This window comes from Pelobates fuscus, chromosome 5 (assembly GCF_036172605.1).
Source record: "Pelobates fuscus isolate aPelFus1 chromosome 5, aPelFus1.pri, whole genome shotgun sequence".
NCBI lineage: Eukaryota > Metazoa > Chordata > Amphibia > Anura > Pelobatidae > Pelobates > Pelobates fuscus.
Window position 1 is genome coordinate 311,616,043 of NC_086321.1, and position 21,618 is coordinate 311,637,660.

A 21,618-nucleotide genomic window follows, 5' to 3' on the forward strand; every position below is an offset into this window, starting at 1 on the left:
AAGAAATGATATGCCTTTATGGTGTAGCTGGAATATGTAGCCTGCTCAAGTGCTCCAAAGTGGGAGACAGACAGACAGGGCACAATATACACCATATAAGATACCCTAGGGTGTCTGCTTTATCAAATTGAAGCACCTTGTGTGGTTATATGAACAGTCAAACTGCTATAATACCGCAAAATGAGACATAGGCCCATAATAGCCATATTTGAAAATTCTAACTATAGAAACTAAAATAGCCTTGTCTCTTAAATGGCATTTACAGAATAGTGCCAAAAGCACACAATATGGGGTTCTGTGCAGGAATAGCACACACCAGCTTTCCGAAATACACATTACAAAAACCTTGTTATATGTGTATTTGCCAAAATAGAGAAAAAAAAAACAAAAAAAAAAAACCCGATTTTACTCCAATATTTAGCAGAGATTGGCAATGAAATGGCTACGTAAAAAGTGTCAAACTAACCTTAGGTAAATAGCCTGTGATGTCTACTTTATATAAATATAGACTTTTGTGAGGCAATTTTTTTTCTGTGATGGCTACTAAACCTACTAGACAAACATACCAACTTCTAAAATTGTTGCAAATTTACATTTTATTTTAGTCCTTGTATTTTGTGACTGGTAACTTTGAAAATAAGCTGAAATCCTATACATATTATATACTCTATAAATCAAGACACAAACCCCTACTTCCGGGCTGACTCTCCTGTGTCGGTCTCCAAATTAATCCACGAACAGTGAGTACCCTCCGCACATACAGCCATTCATATGTTTCTTTCCCAGACATGATCTATGTTAATCTGTTGATCTATGTTAGGTTTCACTCCTTCTGTGGCCGACCGTTAGTCACAACTTACCGAATCAGCCGCACTGACACACGCTGCCCTCTATCGTCTCCCAAGTAAATTACAACTTTCAGTTAATATTCAATTCTGTCCATGCTGTTTTTCAACAGCCAATTACGGTCTCCTTACTCACTCTGCTAGCTGAACATCTCCTCAGCACCAGGGAAAAGCAAGTCTGAAATTTTCTTATCATACTTTGTCACTCCACGTGCTTATGCATTAAGTTTGTGGAATAGTTTGTCACTAGATATATCAATTACTCGTGCATCCCTAAATATGTCGGTCAAACTACGCTACCGGGCCACCATAATAATATGTCTATACCTTAAACTAGGTGATAGTCTACGTACAAACTTCCCTACTATCCATGCTGCCAGGTACTTAACTTTGCAATACGTTGCTACAAGGACGCGTTTATCCTCACCCCTGAGAGCCGACTGTTCTTGATAGAGCTCTCACATCTATCCTTACCTGTGTTGCTAGTAGCATGTTACTTCATTTATATATGACCTGGTCCGTCCACTTTATCCCTTAGGTGCACCGGTTACGATCATCCAGCCTCTCTCAATTCCAACAGTTCTATACGAACTAGGTACGTTTCCCTCAAACCCTAGGCAATTAGAGCCCCCCCGCCCCCCATTTTATTGCTGGTAGGGCTAGTTTAACTGTCTATAATCATTAGAATCAATGGCCTTAAATAGTTATAACAAACTAATCCAGTGAGGCCTACACCCATCCTTAAATCGCCCCTCGACCCTGTATGTAGATAACGCCTTACTCCACTCTCTACAAGTATACAGTTAGTATACAGTCATACCATCTCCAATAGTCACTTTTAGGGTCACCGAGAGGCCAACACTCGCGCCATGTTGACCAGTGGCCCCCGCCCAAGGGTCCAAATCATAGTTAGAGCCTCTCAAAGTCACTTGGCATTAGTAGGGCCTCATCATCCTCGTATGCCAGATAATTTCTTCGCTTTAACTATAAGCCAGTTGGAATAAGTCAATTACGCTTATCAAAACTTACCTTTACATCCTTGTATTTTAGAATGTTGCAAGACCCAGTACCCCTACAGAGCATCTGGAATCGGCTAACCCATGCTCTCTCCGTACATGGAATATCCAGAAACGTGCCAGCAAACTGAAACGTTTAGGCATTCCCTTCCCAGCCATTGCCCGTAAAAAGCCAAACAGTACCGCCTCCTAACTGCAAGTTCTGGCAAACTTCCGCCATGTACTACTGTACAGTCAACCAATCCAGACAACGTCACTGAAGTTAACATGATGATAACCCTGCTCGCTTCCATCAGTACTGTTAGTGCTAGACTTGAGAAACTGGAAAACCCACAAGCTCCGACACCCAGCCCAGCCACAGAGCTTCCCACACCCTCTCCTTCAGACAGTAATGCCATGATTTTTGACCCCACTCCTGGCACTTCCACTCACATAATCACTCCTGCGCACCTAGTACCGCCGACCGTTCGCAAGGACATTCTGGAGGGCAAGGACGTGAATTTGATTTACTTACAAATTGCCTCCCAGGATGTCGTGAAGAACAAATCTAACTACAGGGATCTGTCCGGCGTACTAAAGGCCAGAGACCCCAAACTTAATCGCAAACCCCCCCACATACACACGGCACCCCTCACACATACACGCGGCACCCTACCCCCACATACACGGCACCTTGGCACCCCACACCCCTCAATGCATTATGTGTGTGTGTATTCAGCAGTCTATACGTATTCAGCAGTGTGTGTGTGTATACGTATTCAACAGTGTATGTATTCAGCAGTCGGTGTGTGTGTGTGTGTATTGCATTTGTTGGAGATACTAATAAAAATAAGCTTAATTTTATCTATTTATATCATTATTTAAAATTTGTATCATTGAACTCTGTTGTGTTGTTCTTTTAAAACAAAATATGTTAATTAGTTCGGACAACTGTACGAGTAGTTTTTTCTAAACTTAAACCTCAGTATTCAGGTTTAATTGCAGTGTTGGCACTTTGAGGGGAAAAAAAAAAAGTTGGCATGTATTGCGGTTTGGGCACTCTGGCTCAAAAAGGTTTGCCATCACTGAGTCCCCCTTCAGGCTAGGGATCGACCGATATTGATTTTTTAGAGCAGATACCGGTAATATGTGAACTTTCAGGCAGATAGCCAACCGATATTCTGTACATGTACCATTTTGGAGAAAAATAAAAAAAATAAAAAATAAACTAATTTCTAAAGGTAAATGCACAAAATATACATGCCACATGTAGTGGATGTAGTGTGTTTAGACTACACAAATACACACTACATCCACTATATATATATATACACACTACACCCACCGCTCCCCTGTCTAAACACACTGCATCCACTACATGTGGCATGTATATTTTGTGCCTTTACCTTTAGAAATAGTTTATTTTTTCAAAATGGTAAATGTACGGATTATTGGCAAGTTATCGGCCATCGGCCTGAAAGTTCACATATTATCGGTATCGACTCAAAAAAAAAAAAAAGTCAATATCGGTCGATCCCTAGTTTACATTGCTGCCTAGTAGCACCTCTAGTTTCCGTCACTCAAACAGCCATTAGAGGTGCTTCCTAGTCCAGTGCGTCATAGTGTACAGCACCTATATTCAGCGGCTCCATGCACGGCATAGATGTGCTTAATGTTCCCCATAGAGATTCAAGGCAATGCAATTCTTTCCTATGGGAAAGTATTGGCTTGGCTAAGATCATCAAAATTAATCTCAGCCATGGAGGTAAGTCCAGCAACAGCGAGACCATCACAGCGTGAGGAAATATGGTGAAGAAAAGTTACCTTTCCCATGCAATCAGCGGGGCACCTGAACACCCTTACAGACAGACAAGCACACACACACACAGAAGTCAATTTTTAAAAATTATTATATTATAGGATTAAAGAACGTGTGCATTTGTTGACAAATAATACTTCTAACCATAGTTTATCTACTTTGTGGGTCAGATCTAGAGTCAGATTGTTGAAATGCTGCAGAGTTAGAGAAGAGAATTGCCGAGCCTTTCGCTTCTGTTTCAGAGTAGTTACTATAGTAACTGGTCGGGAAAGGTTTGTTCCTCAGTAGCCCTTCACAGCAAGTCTCTTGTACAAAGAATACGTATGCCTTAGTTGTAAAGAGTTCTCCAAGTGCGCAAGAGTTTTTTTCAGAAATATTTAAGCCCCTGGCATTACTAGAAACCAGGGCTCCACAAATCCCAGGCGCCAGGTCGGCATGGTGACCTGGAAATTTATCCTGGAGCTTGGGATTTGTAAACCTGTTCAGCCCCGGAGGTGACTGGCAGCCTGAGAGCAGTCAAATCACTGGGGGTTGATGCAGGCAGGGAGTGGCTGGTTCATGGAGAGCTGTGGGGGAAGAAGGGGGTGGCTGACAGATGGAGTGCGGCGGAGAGGGAGGGGGCTGTAATGCCGGGTTATGACGTCACTCCGGCTCACTAAACAGTGTGCGAAAGGGAGATGACAGCAACCCCACTGAGCTCTCCAAAACAAAATAGGGAGGCTGTGTGTGTGTGTGTGTGTGTTCCCTCCATTCACATGGGAAATGTGATTTTTACTCACCTTTGTTCCAACGCCTTGGCTGACCCCACCTCCATGTCTGAGATCATCAATCTTGACGTGCACAGCAAAATTGCCACTGCGCCAATTTAACTTCTCATAGAGATGCATTGAACCAATGCATCCATGTAGGAAACATTAACGTAGGTGCTGCACAGTGTAAAGCACACCTCTAGAGGCCGTCTGAGTGACTGTCGCTAGAGGTGTTACCAGGCCGCAATGTAAACACTGCCTTTTGTCTGAAAAGTGTTTACATTTAAAAGCGTTCAGGGACAGGATATAGACTTCAGAACAACTACATTAAGCGGTAGTGGTTGTTGTGACTATAGTGTCCCTTTAGAATTGTATTTTTGGCGTTGATTTATTTGGCTACTAGATTCCAAGCAATGAGCATAAAAGAGTTTCAAAGCAAGTTGGGCTCAACTGATGTGACTACAAACCTGGTATGGTCAAACAAAAAAAAAAAAAAAAACCCACTTGTTTTTACCCCCAGTTTTCATGAGCTGAACTCAAAGATCTAAGACTATTTCTAAGTACACAAAAGGACTATTTCTCTCAAATATTGTTCACAAATCTGTCTAAATCTGTGTTAGTGAGCACTTATATGCCGAGATAATCCATCCACCTCACAGGTGTGGCATATTATGATGCGGATTACACAGCATGAATATTGCAAAGGTGTGCCTTAGGCTGGCCACTATAAAATGTGCATAAACCAATATTTGACTGTTCGGTGGGGTATGCGAATATTCGAAACTACACAAAATTAAGGTTGTTAGAGTGAAAGGCTTTTGTGAATTTACAATATAGGTAAACATGGAAACCCTAAACTGTATTGTATTCCAGGATCCGGTTAGCATCAGGTGATTGTGGGCCCATTGATTCCAGTCACGGTGAACCACGGAGCCCCCAGAACAAATGAGGGCACCGAGGGCCAGCCTAGAACTAGACTCCCCACCCCCCTGCCACATCAACCGGGCATACAATAAAGGCCAGATGCATGTAAGGGCCGACTGGGCAACAGCAACCGGATCCCCACAGGTACTAGTCCCGGTAAGGTACAGGTCCCCGGAGCCCTGGATGGCTCTGCAAGCACGCATCAATTTGACAAAACACACATTAGAAAAAAACCTTGCTTTATGTGTGTCAAAAAAACCTAAATTTCAATTTTAGTACAATATTTAGCAGAGATTGCCAGTGAAATGGCTACGTAAAAAAATTCAAAATACTCCAAGGTAAATAACCTGACTATTAAGCTTACTAGACAAAAATACCAACTTCTAAAAAGTATTCAACATTGAAATTTTATTTTACTCCTTGAATTTTGTGACTTGTAACGATCAGAATAAACTGAAATCCTAGACATGTGTATTCTGTAAATAAAGACAAATAAACAAATGTATTTTGAATTACTTTTCTTAAGCTGCACATATTGCCAAAACTGTGAAATATTAGAATTTATATAAGTACATGTCAAAATTCTACATTAAACCCACTTTTGTCCTTTAAACAATGTTATATAAGATGTGGTGAGGCAATAAATAAGAAAACTGCAAACTACAGGGACAATATAGGCACCCACATCTAATTGAAGTGGTATGGGTGCAGTACCCCTGTTTTCTTAAGGCAGCAGTGTAAAGACACTGCAGTTTTAGAGAAACTGCAATGTTTACATTGTAGTGTTAAGAATGCCTCTAGTGACTGACAGCCACTAGAGGAACTTCCAGCAGATTCAACAACACTTTGCATGAGATCGTGTTGAAAAGCCCCACAGGAAAATCTAATGCCCGAATGCGTTTTCCCCACACACGCTGAAGTCAGTAAAGCCTGACCCAGTGCTGAGGGACAAGTGCGCTGGAATCAGTTAAGTGTTTAAAGGGTTATTAACTCCTTAAAGACCAACTTTCTGGAATAAAAGGGAATCATGACATGTCACACATGTCATGTGTCCTTAAGGGATTAAACCCTTTACATGTCCAAGGGAGGACAGCAGGACACTATAGTGTTAGGAATACAAATGTGTATACTCCAAACCACTAAAAGTATTCCATTAACTTTGAAGTGGTCCTCAAATTCCTATGAGGACAGTGAGGGAGGGCTGGATTCCAGCAACCATCATCAGGAGTACTATTAGTACTAATTTGAGTCTGTCTCAATACAGCTTTGTCAGTATCACCATTTGAATAAAAAAGGGAATACACGAATTATGGACTGCTGGTGGTCCATGGGGACTGGGTTGGGGACCACTGCGTCTAATCTATGATGAGGACTATAGCAGTAGAATTGTTGCCTACTATTGTGTATTATATGACAAAGACTGGTTAGGGGCAATGAACCTTTCAGATTACTGTGAGGAACTGGAAAGCCTGTTACGGAGTAGAGAGGGCTTGAAATGTTTTAAACTTCAGGGAGAAAATGTGAGTGGCATCCCTCTCCAGAAGCAAAGTGGTATACAGGGAGACTGCACAATAGTCACCTCTCCAGTTGCAGATGGTCACTTTGAGAGCTGGAGAAGTTGACAGCCTTCCCCAGCAGCAGAGTGAGGTCCAGAGAGGGTTTCAAATCAGCATATTTCCCCATTGGCAGGATGAGGGGAGATAATGTGGTTGGCAGTTCTCCCCAGCAACTGAGTTTCAGGGAGAAAGTGTGAGCAGCATTTCTCTCAGCGGCAGAGTGCTTGTTGGAATCAATGTGGAAAGCTCCTTACCCCAGCAGCAGGACAAAGTTTTGATACACAACATAGACAATACATTCCCCCTCCCCACAACAGGAGTGGGCCTAAAAAGCCAGTGCAATTGGTTAAGCATCTCAGTAGAATATGCGACCACTGTTTCCCATTTAAAGGGACAATGTAGGCACCCAGACCACTTGAGCTAATTAAAAGTAGTCTGGGTGCTGTGACCCTTTTGCACTTAGCACAGCAATGTTTACATTGCAGCTCTAAGTCTGCCCTCAGTGGCTGTCTACCAGGGGTGCTTCCGGAATAAAAAAAATGACGTTTGGTCCGTTATCTGACGCTGGACATCTGCACGGACCTCCAGCATCAGATTTTCCCCAATAATGCTTTGCTATGGGGGGGGGGGGTCTAATACGCGTAGGTCATTCTTGCGCATGCGCATTAGGTCTCCCCTGCCATCGTCCGAAGAGACATTAACCCCTTCAGCCCCGCAGGGGGTTCTATTAAACCTATAGTGCCAGGAAAACAGGTTTGATTTCCTGGCCCTACAGGATCCCTTTAAGGCCCCCAGGGAAAACAGAGATGGGGTTAGAGCAGAAACTATATGGGACTAGTTTGCTGACTAACTCTGGCAACGATATGTTTGAGGTCTGACTCCAGGTTAGTCTACCACAGTGATGGCTAACTTGACACCATAAATTGTTTCTGGGCTACATTTCCCATGATGCTTTTAGACTAAAAGCTAGCTGAGCATCATGGGAAATGTAGCCCAGAAACAATTTATGGTGTCAAGGTTAGCCATCACTGGTCTACTATTAGACGTGAAAAAATGTTACAAAAGCTTGCAGAGAGGCTTGCAGGCTAGCTTCTAACCCAGAGACTATAATTTGAGGTGTTGGAATGGAGAGTAGCACTGAAAGCACTAGAACAACTTCAATAAGATGAAGTTATTAAAGTACCTATAAAAGGAGCACTATATTGTCAGGAACACAAACATGTATTCCTGACCCTATAGGGTTAAAACCCACTATCTAGTCACCTTGGTCCCTTCATGCCTCCCTAAATATAGTAAATCTCACTTGTATTCAAGCCTTTTGACCTGCCCACTGACATCATCAAAATAGGTAGTCTGATCCAATCACAATGCTTCCCCATAGGATTGGCTGAGACAGACAAGGAGGCAGATCAGGGGCAGAGCCAGCACAATTCAAACACAGCCCTGGCCAATCAGCATCTCCTCATAGAGATTAATTTAATCAATAAATCTCTATGAGGAAAGTTCAGTGTCTGCACGCAGAAGGAGGAGACACTGAATGTTTGGTTGCATTTTAGGCAGCCATGACCCAGGAAGGATCTCTAACATCCATCTGAGGAGTGGCCAGTTAAGTTATCACTAGGATGTAATGTAAACACTGCATTTTCTCTGAAAAGACAGTATTTACAGCAAAAGGCTTGAAGGTAATGATTCTACTCACCAAAACAAATTCAATAATGTAGTTCTGGTGACTATAGTGTCCCTTTAATGCTACATTTTCTCACAGAAATGCACGGTTTAAATTGCTGAAACTGCAAGGGCAATCGGTGTTGTACAGCACTGACCTTGGTACCTGGCAGATGAAGTGCCAGGGGTTGAAGAAGAAAGGCAGGAAGACCATGTTAACAGCAATGAGGGAAAGGTTCAGTATGTAAAACTCACCTTTCTCTACAACCCACAAAAGTGACATGGAACTTCCCTACTGATAACTCAACTTTTAGAACTCTGCTGTACAGTTACTCTTTATTCATAAATTACCAGTCTGCAAGTTTGTGGTTGCATTATGTATACACTACCTTAAAATATATATTTTTACAAACTGTTCATCTTGGCAAAAAGTTGAAGTACATTTGGCAATTAAAAAAAAAAAATTATTAAGTGGTACAGTGGGTTGATTAGGGCAAAAAAAAAAAAAAAAAAAAAAATATTATATATATATATATATATATACATACATACACACACACACAAAAGTATACATACACAGCCATTTATTTTTACTTGTCTCCCCCGCACGCCTTACAGAGGTCATCTGCCACCTCACGTACCAGATGTGCTCCTCATAGAAACACTAAAATTAGGGGACACTGTGCTACGTTCACTTGATTGACAAACGGTCCCGGCTTACTATAATTTTCTATTGACCATAAATAGAGATAACATAATATCCACGTGCATGTTTGTCAGTGTATGAAGTGCAGTACAATGTTTTGGCTAAACTAACAACATTACTTTTACTGATAGTCAAAATATCACCACACATGTCAGCCTATAGTAGCTAGGATCAAAGCACCCACCAGTTCAAATACATTCTCTAAAAGACAGCTGCTGGTTTCAGAAGTGCTTTATACACACTGCAACCTCCATCATATACTATGACCGGTATACGCCTTATTAAACGCTCCCGTTTTACAACCCTTACCTTACACTGCGCACATGCAAGAACCTAATTCAGTCAACCGGAAGTAGTGCTCAGAGTAAGGGCAGGTGACGGAAGTGACGTCGAGCTCAGCTTGATTAGTATGGGTAAATGTTCATTTGATAAAGAAAAAAAAAAAAAGAAAAAATAAATACAACAAAAACCCAACAGCATTTACCTATACTCGAACTAAAAATAATAAGAAATAAAACATGATGTATTACGTACTGAAAAAACAATCTCCATTATATATATACATACATACACTATATTATGTATATGTACACTTTGTTCTATATAAACGCATACACTGTATTGTGCTGTATTACATATACATAGTCTATTATATAAATTACAACATACTGTATTGTAATGGCAAATAGCGGACTCTCACTCAGAGTGAACGTCGCCTGTAAAAGCTGGAGAGCACTGATTTGCCATAACAGTTCTATATCCCCACCTACCTCGTCTCATGTATTACAGCTCCACCCGGCCATGACCCATTTCCCCTCCCATTTCCCCACACTGCATCACTTGCTCCGACAGCCCTTCACCGGTGGCACGAGAACCACAGCCGAGGTACAGGAACGTCATCACATGGCGCCGACAGGTACCGACAAGGCATGGCAGCACGTCTTTTAAATACACACACATAGTCATTGAAATAGTATGGTACACGTTGTATATTCTGTTTGATCAAATGTATTCGTTTTAAGTCAAAGTAAAGCAACTCTAAAAAAAAGTAAAAATGATTATAATGCGCATATAAATGCTACCCTCATATATGCAAAAAAAAAAAACTATCCAACTTCATGTCTAAAATAAGGGAGGGGGGCTGTTGTTTCTATAGGAGGAGCTGTTACTACTCTTAGCGAGGGAGGTGCTTCTGCGATTTAGGTGATCCTGTAAAACAATGAATTCATTATACTCCTGGAGCTTGCTGCCAGTAGGTTCTGCTTAAACCCGAGTCGCCTTATCTTCCTCCTTGGTAAATAAGAGAACTATCTCAATAATCACTTATTCTAATACAATCCAATTTTGCAGCACATGGTGAAAGTGGACTTTAGCTAATGAACCTCATTAGAACATGTTAAACAATTCAACATACCAGGATCCAGGGCTAGCTAACTAGACATTTTATGTGAGAGAGCTTCAATAAATCTCACCTCACATGCAGGGTTCATTTTACCTTTTATATTTGTCTGTGTATACTTTTACTGTTTATTTTCCCAAATTGTACTGAGCTGTTAAAATTCAGAACCTTTTCCTGTATGACAAATACACACTTACAAAGACATAAACACTTTCACATGTTATATAAATTTTCAAACATGTTATTTTACCCATTTTCAGGTCACATGATGGAGTCGCAGTTCAAAGATGGAGACAGTCGTCTCAGGTGGGACCTAACTCCGGAACAGATCAGTTTAATGACGTCTCAACTCATTGAGCAAACCAAGTGTCTATACGATGAAGTAGGCTCTCTAGAGCTAAGTAGTGTCACTTACGGAAATACATTGAAGGCTCTTGCAGATGTAGAAGTCAAGTATACAGGTAAGCTGAATGCATAATGAGGCTTCATATTGACAAAAAATATATATATATATATATATATATATATATATATATATATGTGTGTGTGTGTTACATACAATGTTGATGTTTGTGTAATACATGTAACATGCCAGGTTATTTAACTGGCAGTTATATTTATATATACATTGCTTTTATCGTTTTATATTTTTCACAAATTTTAATCATTTTAAAATGATTATTTTTATATATACTTTTTTTTTAAATGTGAAGCCATGCAATAGAAAGTTCCTGTGCATTTTTATTTTTCCAATCAAGCTCCCAAAAGCTTTAATAAGCTCAGTGAGTGTAAGGATAGAACAGTGAGCTCAGCATTTGTGCAAACAGCTGATCGCTTTTTGAACAGCATTGTTGCTCTTGGAAATTCCGGCATTGTGTTCTCATTGAAAGGATTAATAATGTGTGTACAATTTTATTGAATAGTGTGCCCTTAGCAAAGTGACTAACAACTTAAGTTCTGCTAAATATAAAGTTTATTACTTTATCTTAATTCCTCTTAACCTCTCTTCTGATACTATTGACCACCCTCTTCTTCTTCAAACCCTCCACAACCTTAGACACCCTGACACTGTACTTTCCTGGTTTTCATGTAGTCTTTCTGAACACTCATTTAGTGTCTCCTTCTCTAATGCCACCTCCTCATCAATGCCTGTCTCAATTGATGTTTCACAGCACCCTGTTCTTGGTCCTCCTTTTATTCTACATCTATACTGCCTCTCTGGATAACCTTATTAACTCTTTTAAATTTCAATACCATCTAAATGCTGAACTTATTATTTTTTGTACGCCAATGGGACAACTATTACCCCATTTTCTCAAGCTGTGTCCTTGGAGCTACTTTTGACTCGGGTCTTACTTTTCCTCCATACACCCAGTTGGTCTCCAAATCCTGTAACTTGCACTTTTAAAATATTGCCTGTATTTTCCTTTTTTTTTTTAACTCGAGAATTAACTAAGACACATGTTCATGCATTGAACATTTCCTGACTTGACTACTGCAGCTCAATACTGATCTGTCTTCCAAGCACCTGCAAGCCCATCTTCAGCCCATAATAAATGTTGCTGCCAGCCTCATTTTCCTAACTGACCGCTACTTTCACACCTCACACTTCTGCAGTTATTACATTGGCTTCCTGTATTATTCAGGATTCAACTGAAAGTGCTAACATTTACACACAGAGCCCTCAATAACTCAACTCTTAATTAAAACAATAAAAGAGAGATGCCTCCTCCTACCCCCTCAGTCTTTATTCCTGTCCCCTTCACTTTGGACATGGAATGCTTTGCACCTCCTTTTTTTCTTTCTGTACCCCTATCCCTTGGGAAGTTCAGCCTCTCTTCCCATGGAAGCCTCAGGATTCGGTGCCTCACCACGGGCGACCCCTTGGAGGAGTCTCCCCTTAGCGACCGGGGAGCGTATGCTGCAGTAACCAGACAGGTAGCACCTGGATGTGCCAGACCCACTACGGTGGTAATGTCCCTTCTATAAGTACACCTGATAAATCTTGGATATTTGGGTTCTTGGCTTTCCCTTTATCGGTGGTAATTCCCTTCACCTACCTGGACGTGTCATGGCCCATGTAAAGCCCAGGTATTAGTCCCTTAGGGGATTAAGCAATGAAGGCTGGTCTGGGGATCCTCTTTACTATCTCAGGTAAGGTTGTAGGCTAATTAAGGTTCTCACTGTGGGACCCCTTTCCTTACCTTGTTGCTGTGTAGTCTGGGGTTTGTGTATGCGTTCCGGTGGTGGAACGCGCGTGTAATGATACGCAGAAGGTAGCGCGTCATTTACGGTTCTCCAGTCCTTGGTGCAACACAAATTGGTACGCAATAACGCCAGAAGTGACGTTGTTCCGTTGTACAAGAAGAAGAAAAAAAACTAGGAAAAGAGACAGATTTTTCAGTCCTGAATGGAACCCAGATTTGAGTTCAGGTGAGGGAATGCTTTCAGTATATGGTATGAAGGAATTTTCTTCTTCAGAGGAAGAGACGCCTTCTGATCCAGCTTTCATGGATAGTAACAAAATCGAAGCTCTTATTAAGGCAGTTCGGAACATCCTTGTTTTGAAGGATAAGAAAGATGAGAAATCTGCCTCTAGCAAACATTTTGAAGACTTGAGGAAAAAGAACCCGACTTTTCCATTTCACAAAACTATTGAGAATCTGATTAAGGAGGAATGAAGGAATACTGAAAAAAAAGTCTCCTTGCAATGCCGGTTTTCTAAACTCTATATTCATTTAAGCTTAGTGATTCTGCTCCTTGGGACTCAGCTCCCAAAGTTGATGCAGCCATTATTCGTCTGGCCAAGAAGACCACCTTTCCAATTGATGATGCAGGATCAATTAGAGATCCAATGGATAGAAGAATGGATTCCAACTTGTGTAAAGCCTATATTTCCTCTGGTTCTTGACTTCGTCCAGCTGTGGCCTTGACATCTGTCTCTAGGGCCTTAAAGCAATGGTTGGAAGACCTTGAGGAGGATATTTCCCATGGGGTCAGCAGAACTAGAATTTTGGACTCTATAAAGAATTTCAGAATAGCCATTGAATTTACTTCTGACGCTACTATTAATTTAGTCAGATCCCTGTCTAGAAGCTTAGTCTTGTCGGTAGCCTCAAGACGAGCATTGTGACTCAGCTTCTAAGAATTGCTTATGTGCCCTTCCCTATCAAGGGGATATGCTGTTTGAAAAACATTTGGATGAATACATTAAAAGGGCAGTGGAAGGGTGGAAAGCTTTTCTTCCTCAAGATAGAAGGCAAAAAAGATCCTTTCCACAAGACAGACACTCCTTTTGTGATAAGCATTATAGACGCTACAGACCAGGGAAGGAATTTTCCAGATTGTTTATCCTCCTCCAAAAATACTTGTGGGAGAGGTGGCAGTACCAGGCAGTCTAAACAATTCTGATGGGGCACCAGTCCGGGGGAGTGGGAGCAAGACTTCTGGACTTCTCCGAGATCTGGGCTCACAATATTCCAGGCAAATGGGTCTTAAAAATCGTAAGTACAGGATATTTCCTGGTATTCTCCTCCATTCCTTTCTCTCGATTCTTGCAAACCAGAATGCCTCAAGATCCAGTAAAGGCAAAAGCGCTCCATTCATTTGTGACCTCTCTCCTAGCAGACGGAGTCATTTGTCAAGTTCCTTAACTTCCATTCGGCCTAAGCACTGCTCCCAGAACCATCTCAAAGATTAGACGGATTCGCCTTTCTCCATTACCTGGACAGTATTCTAGTCCTCTCCAACGACAGATGTCAACTGAGTCTCCATCGAGATCGAGTTCTTTTCCTTCTCCAGAAGTTTGACTGGATAGCCAACTTCAAGAAAAGTCAGCTCTCTCCATCTCAGGTAATGGTATACCTAGGTGCAAGGTTCGATACAGCGAGTGCAAGGGTATCTGTCACGGCTTACCTTAGTTGGGAGTCTGGTAGGCAGAGATTTATGCTCACCCTTGCAATTAAAGGACCACTATAGGCACCCAGACCACTTCAGCTTAATGAAGTGGTCTGGGTGCCTGGTCCAGCTAGGTTTAACCCTGCCTGCTGTAAACATAGCAGTTTCAGAGAAACTGCTATGTTTACAAATGGGTTAATCCGGCCTCTAGCGGCTGTCTCATTGATAGCCGCTAGAGTCGCTTCCGCGCTTCTCACAGTGATTTTCACAGTGAGAAGACGCCTGCGTCCATAGGAAAGCATTGAGAATGCTTTCCTATGGATTGGCTGAATGCGTGCGCGGCTCGTGCCGTGCATGCGCATTCAGCTGATGGTGGGGAAAGGAGGAGGAGAGTCACCAGTGCCGAGGGAGCCCGGCGCTGGAAAAAAAGGTAAGGGCTTAACCCCTTCCTCACCCTACTGCCCGACGGGAGGGAGACCTAGAGGGTGAGGGGGACTCAAGGACCCTATAGAGCCAGGAAAACGAGTATGTTTTCCTGGCACTATTAGTGGTCCTTTAAACACAGGCCAAGGTGGTGAGGTAAGAATTCGCCTGGCCTGTGAGTCTGTGCACGGGGGCTGTGCAGGATGTTGCTCCAAGCCGCAGTAGGTAAGTGTTACGGTTACTCCCAGGCTAGCTGGAAGCTGGACCGTTGGATGATCTGGATCCCAGTGTAGAGAGTGAGAAGAGCCGCTGCAGTTAGTAGTCCATACGAATCCTGTAAAGTAGAACAATCCCACAAGCTATTATACAGCTAGGATACTCTTTCCCCCACAAAACGTGTCAAGGCTGCGATTTGAAGGTCAAACTGGCTTTAATGGCACACAAGGATCGGTATTTATGCAAAATCTCAGGTCCAGGGACAGCCCCCTCTGGACCTGATGGGATACAGGAATGTTACAAGGGATCAACCAATCAGAATATAATGCATCGTTTGAATTTGTTACCGCCCAGCTTGGAGATAATGAATCCAACGGCTTTGACAATACAATTATCTCCAAGCGCCTAAATACCACGTTTTTATTACACACACAAAACAGGTTCAAATTATATAACTTCAACATTTTTAGTTAGAATTCGGGACTTCCACCATTCATTCTATAGCCCTGGTCTGGGTGTAATAGTTCACCGAAGAGCGCCTCAAACCCACGAACCATATGCTTAGTTTATTCGTTATAAAGTCCGTTCGCATATTTGGTCCCTGAGCTTGAGATAGCGGCCATGTTTTTGAGTGCTTCAATAGGCAGCGGGACCTCGGCATTAAACTCCTGGAACGAGTACCGGTCAGACTTGTGCGCGAATCCCCTGGCTGGATGTTTCAGCTTTTTGGGAGACGAACGTAGACCGCCGTGAAGGGGGTACTTAACCTGCGGTTAACCGCAACATTCCACATTCTAATTGAGGCCACACGCCAGGCTGTAGGTGGTCCCCGTTCGTGACCCTTTCGGTAGTTAGATTATCGGGAGATAAGGTACGAATGGGAATGCCCAGAGGCCGTCAATTAACCTGCGGTTAACCGCAAACCGCAACTCTCTGGGCGATCAAGTGAAAACACGCTCCTCCCGTAGGGTTGTCGGCCGTTCGGTAGTTTGAAAGGTGACCGGCACACGCCAGGGACCGGGTGGTCCGTTGTTTGTTTCACGAATCAGTGCACGTAATCCTTTCGTGAGTAAAATATAAGATGCAAGTACCGAAGCCACATATAGTAAAGAACATCATAATGTTTGTCTGTAACGGTTTTGTAACAGTAAGGACACAAGCAGGAGAATCGTCAAGGGTAAGCCAATGTCAGAGGATGCCAGAAGTCAGGATCACAGTAAGAATAAGCCAAGGTCAGGAGCCAGGAACAAACGATCTGGAAACTCAAAAACAGCAACCAGACAGCAGAACCAGAGTCAATGAACTGACACTGCCCTCAGGGAGAGTCGGTGTCTTATACCTGGCTAATTAGGCATCTGCTTGAGGTGGGCTGAGATTAATGGGAGCAGCCACAGGTAATAGGGATCTAGTGGCAATTATTCTCCCTCTTATGACTTGGGCAAAAACGAATCTGAAGGGCATCAAGGCAGTTTATCTACCTGGCAAGGGCAACCTATTGGCAGATTACCAGCAAGGTGAAAATAGATACATCAGAATGGGCTCTCTCTTCCCAAGCATTCAAGTGCATAGTCCAGAAATGTGGCCTTCCACAAGTAGACTTGATGGCAACATCTCAAAACAGCAAGGTGAGAAGGTTCTTCAACACTTTGGGTTAATTCAGGTAGTATGTCTTGCCCGCTGGTAAGCTGGATTTAGGATGAGCAGTTTGGTGTATTAGGCCACTTGGGTTTTTTGATTATTTGGGTTAACTTGCTGGCAGCTTAAGCGGACTCAAAGCGGTCTGTACTGAACCGTGCACAGTTTAACAAGGAGAAGGAAAATAAACCTGTTTTACGTGTCAGATAAAGTTAAAACATAAAATAATATACATGATTGTTAGACATAGCTTTGACATGGTGTACGCAGTAATTGCACAATTGTAAACTTAAGTCAAGTTGAACAATAGCCAGGGTGGGCGATATATCCTTGTGGGGTCATGTGGTTAGTTGACATAATAATGAGCCCCTTCTTCCCAATCTATTTTACTATCTGAGGCTAAATAATAGCTATACAAAGATGAGAAAAGTTAGTCATTTGGTATGCACGTGGTATTTGGCACTGACATATACAGCCTCTCTGGGTTTTTGTGATAATACAAAATGTAAACGTTTCAAGCAATCATACCTGAATGTACAACAAATTATATTTGCTACCAGCTCATCCAAATATGTAAAAGATAATAATAGATATTGTAGAGACGGGCAGCTATGATCTAATCATGGCCTACGTGTGGTCACTAATGGATACATGCGGCTATCTGCTGAGGGCCATTGGCCTGCTTCCACCTGGGGATCACAGACACATCGCTATAGACCTAGCTGCTGGCAGTGCATTGATCTCTGAAGTGATATTGCAAAACAAGCTTATTTACAGCAAAGCAAAGCGAACAGTAAGAGGTGTCTAGGAGATTTCATCTCTAGTAGTGAAATCTATAGTTACCTGCTCTGCGGGCCTGCATGGGCTGCTTCGTGCCAGGTCTGGGTGAGCAGTTTTAAACTCACATTGCTGTGAAGATTGACTTTAACCTCTATGTACTATACTGCATGTGATGCATGTTATATGACAAAAGTGAATATTTTAGTGCGAACTCTTCAGAGCCTGCCCATAGTATATAGACAATGAAAGTAGAAATGATATCCATAAAGTACAAATTAAATGATCCCTAAACGTTCATCCCAGCTCAGCACCAACAGGTAAGTCTTGATGTAGAATTTATAGTGCTAAATTATCACAGTGGGGAATACGTGCTTAACCCATCTGTGGTGCCGGCAAGTGATGTGATATTGTAAGAGCCGAGGGGCTAAGCTGTAAGATAAATGGGAGTAGGCTGTAGTTATTTGTTGCAGTTCAAGCAAGTGTTCAGTGGTACTTTAGTACTGCATGGTGGGTAGCCTGGGTTGTCTGCTGCTAGGTTAAGGGGAGTTTTGGTCCCTGTCTTGGGTCAATTATGAAATAAGGAGAAAGTACTAATTGCGCTCTATGGAGAGCTCAGGTCTTCCCCTGTGGGGCTCACTGTTTGTCGTCTGGAGTCCTATGGAGGGTTCTGTGGCGAAGTGGTTGCTGGCCTCCCTTAGGTTTGGGTTGTTGTTCACGTGTCCTTGGGGTTACCCCCTCTGTTGGAGTCCCCTGTGTGTCCCAGGCCCCTAGTTGGGTGTCCGGGAGCTTCAGTGCAGCCAAGAATGTTGTAGGGTCCTCTCCCGCCGATACGGTGAGCACTTCATCTCCGCGGGTCACCACCAGGGTTCCCGATACTCCCCATTTGTATCTTACACCATTTTCTCTCAGTTGCCTGGTAACAACCTGCAGCTTGCGTCGCTCTAGTAAAACCGAGAATGGTAAGTCGTCGGATATCCTAATATGGTGGTTTTCTACTTGGACAGTGGGTTGTTTCCTGGCTTGGGTTAGTATCGCCCCTTTGAATGACACATCTCGGGTGATTGCAATTATGTCCCTGGGAGCACCTACAGGCGCCGTTGGGGCCTTCCGTATTCTGAACGCTGAGACCAGTGATGGTTCTCCGTTTTCTCCTGTTATGCCCAGTGCTTCTGCCGCTTTATTTACTTATTTTAGCAAGGCCTCTGGGCCCACCGTCTCTGGTGCACCGCGAATGCGTATATTCCGTTTGCGGTGTCGCGCCTCCAGGGAGCCCACAGTGCGTGTAAGCCTCTTCACCTGTTGCGAGAGAGCTTTCGACTTGGGAGCTTGTGGCTTCGAGCCACCCATCCCTGTCTTCCTCTCCGGTTTCCACCTCCTCTATTCGTCTTGTGATGCTTCCCATCTCGGCTTGCACAGCCGCCAGATCTGCCTTCCAGACTACTCGTAAGTCCAGTAGGAGCCTTTTGATGTCTCCTTTAGTGGAGGGCGAGGTGTCTGAGTCTGAGTCGGCCTTTCGGTGTACCCCACTCGTGGTCTGCGACCCCCCGGATCTGCCTTCATCGTGGGATTCCTCCGACTTGCTGGAACCTTGTGGTTCTTCCAGCGCCATCTTGGGTTGGGCTTGTTGATGCGGCCTGTCAAATGAATCGGATGTCTGGCAAGTTAGAGCACTCTGCATGCGCCGTTCTTCTATTTTTCCGTCCCATAGCTGACCCGGGAGGGTTAGGGTCGCAGTGGGTAAAGTTTTATGTTCTTTTTTCTCTTTTTCTTCGTGGTATTTTAGTCGATTTAGAGTGGTGGAGGTCGGAGCTCTCCACCAGCATGTCTGTTCAGGTTCACAGCTGACCACACCCCCCCGGTTCTTCAACCCTTTGGCAGGAGACAGAGATGCACTATGCTGCGAGTGGAAGTTCCATCTGAGGTATGTATTTCCACCAACACCTCTCATTTTTCTTCTGTTGAAGAGATTTCAACAAGAACCTGTGACCATTCTAGCAATAATTTCATATTGGCCCAGACGACCGTGGTTCCCTCTGCTTCAGAAATCATCCCAGGAGCTCCCTCTAGATCTGTCATTTCAACACCAGTTACTCCTCCAAAGTCCAGTCTTTCATCCTGCACCCCACACTTTGAGCAAGAAAGAAATCAACATCCTTGGCATATTACCGTATTTGGAGTATTTTCTGCGGCTGGTGTCATATTCATGAAATATCTCCCCAGCTTCCAGGTAAAAGCAACATCTTTAAGTTCCTTCAGGAAGGATTTGATATACCTTAGGATTAGCACCCTTAAAGTGCAAATCTCATCTCTCTCCATTCTCTTAGACCAGAAGTTGACTTTTGAGCCAGATATATGTAGATATTTTCAGGCAGTTCTGAAATTGCGTCCTCCGGTAAGATCTTGCTCTCCTACCTGGGCCTCTGGTATTGCAAGCTTTGTCTGGTACCCCATTTAAACCGAGTGAGCATACTGCCTTATTGACTTTAACAGTGAAAAATTCTTCTGGTGGACTCTTACATCAGGTAGAAGGATTTCAGAGCTTCGGGCTCTTTCATGTGAATCTCCTTTCCTTATACTGCAAGAGGATAGAGTTATTCTTCGGACTATTCCAACCTTTCGTCCTAAGGTCATGTCTTCTTTCCATATTAACCAGGATATTGTCTTACCTGCATTCTTCCCTCATCCTTCATCTGAAGAGGAAAATAAATGACATTGTCTGGACTTGGTCCATTGTATTTCCATTTACCTGTACCGTACTTCTGACATTAGAAAATCATCCAGCTTCTTTATCATTCCTTCTGGTCATCATATGGGTCAATCAGCTTCTACAGCAACTATTGGTCGCTTGATAATCACAGCAATTTCTCAGACATATGAGGCCTCTCGGGTTCAGGTCCCGTCGATTCTCAGGGCCTATTCCACCAGGTCATTGGCTTCTTCATGGGCAGCTGCAGCAAATATTCCTCCTGACCGCATTTGTTCAGCAGCAACCTGGTCTTCATTCAACACTTTCATTCACCATTATCGGTTGGATGTTGCCAGATCTTCTACTTCTGAGTTCGGTAGAAGTGTCCTATCAGCGGCATTGTAATTATGTAAATAATAAATGCGTGTTTCTGGGCATCATATTTCAGTGTTGGTTGTTTGTCCTACCTTACATCCTGAGCTTGGGTATAACCCATCTGTAGTGCTGCCATGGATATATCCGGGAAAATAGAAAATTTACTTCATACTCACCAATATTTTATTTTCCCGGATATATGCCATGGCAGCACTACAGTCCCACCTTTTTGTTTTATTTTTTTTGTTTTGTGTTTTTTTTGTTTTTTTGTTTCTCGTTTGTGGCTTTAGACTCAGACTGAGGGGTAGGAAGAGGCATCTCTCTTTTATTGTTTAAATTAGGAGGTGTTCCTTTCCAGTTTGGAAGGGGGCGGAGTAGTGCTGCCATGGCATACATCCGTGAAAATTTCTATTTTCATCTTTAATCAACAAGTACACGCCGTATAATTCCTTTCGTGCTGTGAGTAACTTCTTGTTTTTCTTCTTCTATCTGCTTGTTTCCACATTGCCAGCTGTCATCTGCAGAATCTTTCAAGGGCTGGTCCATTCTTATGAAATTCCTTATCCTGTGCCATCAGCCTCTACCATAGCCTGCAGTCCATCAAGAAATCACTGAAAACACACCTATTTAATAGAGCTAACCATTTTCATGGGTGACGCTCCTCTTACAATTGTTACAATTGTTATCTTTACTTCCTTTGCCTCCATAGCCCAGCTTAACCGTCCTCCTCCCACTGTTCATTTCTTTCACTGACTAGCTTATTTTGACAGTCATCTTATCCCTCAGTCTATCCTCCTCTCTGGTATGCTGTTATTTCTCTTGTCTACAGCCAATCCTCACTATAGGCTCTTTTGAGCAGGACTATTTATCTCTGGTCTCATTAACATTTTGTATGCCAACTACTTGTCAATTATCATCATTTTATGAAGAACTGTGTGTGAGGATATT

General features: G+C 42.8%; 2 protein-coding genes across 3 annotated transcripts in view; one reads left to right on the plus strand and one right to left on the minus strand.

Annotated features, from left to right (window-relative positions):
* The window catches only part of SGTA (small glutamine rich tetratricopeptide repeat co-chaperone alpha), a 44,416-nt gene extending 34,304 nt beyond the window's left edge, over window positions 1-10,112 (minus strand). The window contains exon 1 of one of the 2 annotated variants that reach the window (XM_063455513.1): window positions 10,030-10,112. The gene's annotated coding sequence lies outside the window, so the exon portion shown is untranslated. Of the gene's footprint in view, window positions 1-9,568; window positions 9,659-10,029 lie in introns of those variants that run through there. The other variant, XM_063455512.1, reaches the window with a different exon arrangement.
* Window positions 10,061-21,618, plus strand: part of THOP1 (thimet oligopeptidase 1) — a 54,282-nt gene continuing 42,724 nt past the window's right edge. The window contains exons 1-2 of the mRNA XM_063455511.1: window positions 10,061-10,175; window positions 10,919-11,119. Of these exons, the coding sequence (XP_063311581.1) occupies window positions 10,061-10,175; window positions 10,919-11,119 (316 nt within the window). The remainder of the gene's footprint in view (window positions 10,176-10,918; window positions 11,120-21,618) is intronic.